General features: G+C 40.8%; 1 protein-coding gene across 2 annotated transcripts in view; it reads left to right on the forward strand.

Annotated features, from left to right (window-relative positions):
* The window catches only part of GREB1L (growth regulation by estrogen in breast cancer-like), a 130,570-nt gene that overhangs the window by 45,638 nt on the left and 79,984 nt on the right, over positions 1 to 4,948 (forward strand). For both annotated transcript variants that reach the window (XM_006761880.2, XM_006761881.2), the window contains exon 7: positions 2,323 to 2,445. In XM_006761880.2, the coding sequence (XP_006761943.1) occupies positions 2,323 to 2,445 (123 nt within the window). The remainder of the gene's footprint in view (positions 1 to 2,322; positions 2,446 to 4,948) is intronic.

The following is a 4,948-nucleotide window of genomic DNA, read 5'->3' on the forward strand; positions in this document are numbered from 1 at the left end:
ATACATTTAAGAAATAATACATCACGATCAAGTGGGGTTCATTCCAGGGGCACAGGATGGTTCAACATATACAAATCAATCAACAGAATACATCACATAAACAAAACAAAAGATAAAAATCACATGATCTTATCAATAGATGCAGAAAAAACATTTGATAAGATACAACATCCATTTATGATTAAAACATTCAAGAAGATGCTATAGAAAGAAAGTACTCAACATAATAAAGACCATATGTGACAAACCTTCAGCCACTATCAGACTTAATGCGAAAAACTGAAAGCTTTTCCTAAAAACGTCGGGAATAAGACAAAGGTGCCCACTCTCGCCACTCTTATTCAACACTAAAGGCCCGATGCATAAAATTCGTGAATGGGTGGGGTCCCTAGGCCTGACCGGCAAGCAGGGCCAATCTGTGGGGGAACTGGCGGGGCAACTGGTGGGGAGATTGGTGGGCCCCCCTGCTGCCACCCGCCTTGGCTAGCCTGGGGCCTGCAGGCTGGAGGCATCTCCTGCGTTGAGCATCTGCCCCCTTGTGGTCGGTGCACATCCGGTCGTTGCACCATTCAGTCAATTTGCATATTAGGCTTTTATTATATAGGATAGCTCTGGAAATCTGAGCCAAAGCAATCAGGCAAGAGAAAGAAATACAAGGCATCCAAATTGGTAATTAAAAAGTAAAAGTATCACTCTTTTCAGATGACATGATTCTGTATCTAAAAAACCCTAAAGACTTCACCAAAAAACTATAGAAACAATAAATATAGTAAAGTTGAAGGATACAAACATCAATGTACAAAATTCCACTACTTTCCTATATGCTAACGAAACTTCAGAAAAAAAGAAATGAAAAAAACAATTCCTTTTGCAATAGCAACCAAAAGAATAAAATACATAGGAATAAACTTAATAACGGAGGTCAATGATCAAACTACAAAGCATTATTAAAGGAGATTGAAAAAACACACACAACAAAATGTAAAAATATTCCATGTTTATGGCTTGGAAGAATCAACATAAAATGGCCATATTACCCAAAGCAATATACAGATTTAATACAGTCCCCATCAAAATCCCAATGTCAGTTTTTAAAGAATTAGAAAAAAACACACATCAAATTTGTATGAAACCACAAAAGACCCCCAAATAGCCAAAACAATCCTGAGAAAAAAGAACAAAGCCAGAAACATCATACTACCTGACTTCAAATTATACTACAGAGCTAATATAATCAAAACAGCATGGTACTGACAGAAAAACAGACACACAGACCAATGGAACAGAATCGAGAGCCCAGAAATAGAACCACATGTTTATGGGCAAATAATTTTTGACTAAGGAGCCAAAATTGGTGCTGGGAAAATTGGAAAAACATATGCAAAAGAATGGCACTAAACTACACTTTGTCCCCATGTACCAAAATTAATTCAAAATGATTCAAATACTTAAATATAAGACCTGAAACAATAGATTTTACAGATGAAAACATATGTACTAAACTTATGGGCCTTGGTCGTAGAGAACATTTAATTAATTTGACCCCAAAGTCAAGGGAAATAAAGGCAAAATTAAATGAATGGGACTGTGACAAACTAAATAGCTTCTTCACATGCTACCTTAAGTAATATGATAAAATATATAGTATAACTTTGTTAGAAGTTACAGCCCAGAACATTGTCATAGCATTTGCTATCTACCTGAACCAGTACAAGGTATTATTAAAATATATCAGAGACCCATATTAGCTTAATTAAAATGAAGCTTGGTGTTTCATGATCAGTAATCAACTTGAATATTATCTACTTATTTCCTTTACTAAGAACTGAGAATAATAATTTTAACATTTCTAATTTTTTCCTGCACTCTTGAACATAAGTTAAAGGTAGTCTAGCTGGACTCCAGGTTACTGTTCTACATTTAAATCAATCCTGGGCAGCAGATTAATTGGTATTTGAAAGCTTATTAGATTTTTAGAAACTATTGATAGTTTAACCTCAGTCTTACCCATAAAATTAGTATGACTATATTGGTTATGAGTAATTTTTCCCCTGGGAACTAGTCTGTGGGTTAAAAATCATTCTTTGTGACCATTTCTTGGTTTTCTAAGCATGACATCTGGCCTTAGGAAGACAAATTGTGTTCGCCATGTTGAACATCCTATTGGAGTCAGGACTAAAGCAGCGGGGCCTCAAATAAGGAAACTGGTTGCCATTTAAGGAGCAGCAATTTATTTTAGAGATTTTATGGATTGTGTCCCTATCACCTGTTTTAACATAATAATGGGGCTCCATACATAATGTGACTCTCACTCTTTTCCAGAATGTAGAAGCCGACAATCCTCTGCTACTTGCCACTCTATTAAACCAAACTCTTCAGTGTCATCAACTGTGACCCCAGAAAATGGCACAACTAATGGATTCAAATCAGGATTCATTCAGACAGGTAATGGGACATTTTCTTTTAAAATTTCAAACAGTAACCCTAGCTGGTTTGACTCAGTGGGTAGAGTGTTGGCCTGCGGACCGAAGGGTCCCAGGTTCGATTCTGGTCAAAGGCACATGCTTGGGTTGCAGGCCTGGTCCCCAGAGGGGGCATGTAGGAGGCAGCCGATCGATGATTCTCTCTCATCATTGATATTTCTATCTCTCTCTCTCCCTCTCCCTTCCCCTCTGAAATCAATAAAAATATATTTAAAATTTCAAACAGTAGATGTATATTTAATAAGGCATTTAAAACTTACTCTCGGCTGGTTTGAACAGACATATTTTAAAATATAGGTAAATTACTTGAGTTACTATTAGAATTAGAATCAGCATTGAGATAGGCCAGTCTCTGGGTGACCAGAATCCCAAATCCTGCCAGTGCTAGGACAGGATGGAGAAAGGAACTGGTAGTTGACAGGAAATTTAACTCAAACATAGGACCCATTACTAGAGGCAATAAGTGGAAATCCAGACATGAAGAAAGTCTACCTCATAGCTGTCAGGTGGCATGTACTGGGGACTGAAGTTCCAGGGTATGTCTCTAACTAAGTCCACAAAACATTATAGAGAGTATTGTCCCAACTGGGATAAAAAGTAAGGTCCCAGGATAGGATTGAGGATCATAACAAGAATCCAGGTTCTAGTTTCAAGATAGGAGCTTGGATATGAATAACAAGATAAAATTTTAGTGCCTGAAACTAGGTTACAGTATCAGAGCAGGATCAGCAGAGTGGACAATCTGATACTGAGCAGATTAGTTACTAGTCTAAGGCTTCTGAAAATTCTTTCAGTATAGAGAGGACAGCACTGGCCCAGGCCCTGAGGTCAGAACAAGGCTCTAGGTGAGAATTAGTATTTCCAGGTGACACAAGGGCTGGAGGGCTATAACCAAAAAGATGAGGGCAGATAGTATTTGAAAAAGTTATTCAGGAGCAGTCTAAGTTATATCTTAGGCAGGAAGGAGAGTATTTTTAAAGGATTTGTGAATTTTTTTCAGTGCACTTATATTTTGTAAAGTACCATTTTACTCATCTGATATGCAGACTTCATAGCATATGTGTTTTGCCAGTGTCCAGTCAACCATTCAAGTTGAAAAGAAGGCTGTTTTATTTCACTGCTTAGCATTCCTCTTTCAAATCTATGTGAAATTCTGATGAGCTGATAAATTATTTTTATTTGTTTCAAGATGAAAGTGATTATTAAAATACTAGAGGCCCATTGCAGGAAGATTCCTGCAAGAATAGGGTTTCCTCAGGCCTATTCCTGCAAGAATAGGGCTTCCTGAGGCCGGAGTGAAGCAGTGGAGAAGAGAGTGAAGCCCGCCAAAGCAGGCTTCGCTCCCTTCTCTGCCGCCTTGCTCCCTCCCGTCTCCACCGCCTGGCTTCCTCCTGTTTCCGCTGCTGTCCAGCCCCGCCGCCCCTGGTCGCACACGGGAGGCCGGGATGGTGGCTGAGCGGGTGGCCGGGCCGGTGGCGGATCGCTGCTGTCCCACCCGGCCGCCCTGGGTTGCACAGGAGAGGCACAGATGGTGGTGGGGCAGGCGGCAGATGGCGCTGTCCTGCCCTGCCTGCAGTATGCACATTAACGGCCATCTTTGTTGGCTTAATTTGCATACTCTTCTGATTGGCTGATGGGCATTGTTATGCCCAGATTTCAAGATCCCCCAAAAATCCACCAGGGAGCATCGAGTCTGATGTAAAAGCAAAGAGTCTTTGTTCAAGCTACCTCGAGCTCCCCATACACCTCACTCGCTGACGCAGCGGCAGGAGGCAGAGAGAGAGAGCTCTGTGGGGAGAGGGGTTTTATAGGGGGGTTGGAGTAAGGGGAAGAGAGAGGACTGTGGGTCCTGCCAGTTGGCCAGGCGCAAGTTGGGGTCTTGTTACACAGGATGTGGTTGTGTCTATGGCGCACACTTCCCTTGATTATCATTGGTTAGTTTAAAGAAATCCTAGGTGTGGCTAGCAGAGGCTTGGGCTTCCAGGAAGAAGCTCCTTGCTGAGCACATGGCTAATGGTTGCTGCCCCAAAATGGAGGATCTGGGGCAAGATGGAGGGCATAGCCCTTGCCCTTTCAGGCATAGTGATGGTACAGTCAATTAGCATCTTTGTCTTTTATTAGTGTAGATGTTAACAATGATAATAAGGCTGACTTTATATGGGACACTTCTTGCTGTGTGTCTACATTCAGCTAAGTCTACTTCATTCTGGATTTTAAAAGTGTAACTTTTGCCCTAGCTGGTTTGGCTCTGTGGATAGAGAGTCAACCTGCAGACTGAAGGATCTTGGGTTCATTTCAGTCAAGGGCACATGCCTATGTTTCAGGCTTGATCCCCAGTAGGGGTCATGCAGGAGGCAGTCAATCAATGATTCTCTCTCATTGTTGATGTTTCTATCTCTTTCTCCCTCTCCTTTCCTCTCTAAAATCGATAAAAATATATTTATGCAAAAAAAAACTTAGCATCA

This window comes from Myotis davidii, unplaced genomic scaffold (assembly GCF_000327345.1).
Source record: "Myotis davidii unplaced genomic scaffold, ASM32734v1 scaffold96, whole genome shotgun sequence".
NCBI classification, from domain to species: Eukaryota; Metazoa; Chordata; class Mammalia; order Chiroptera; family Vespertilionidae; genus Myotis; species Myotis davidii.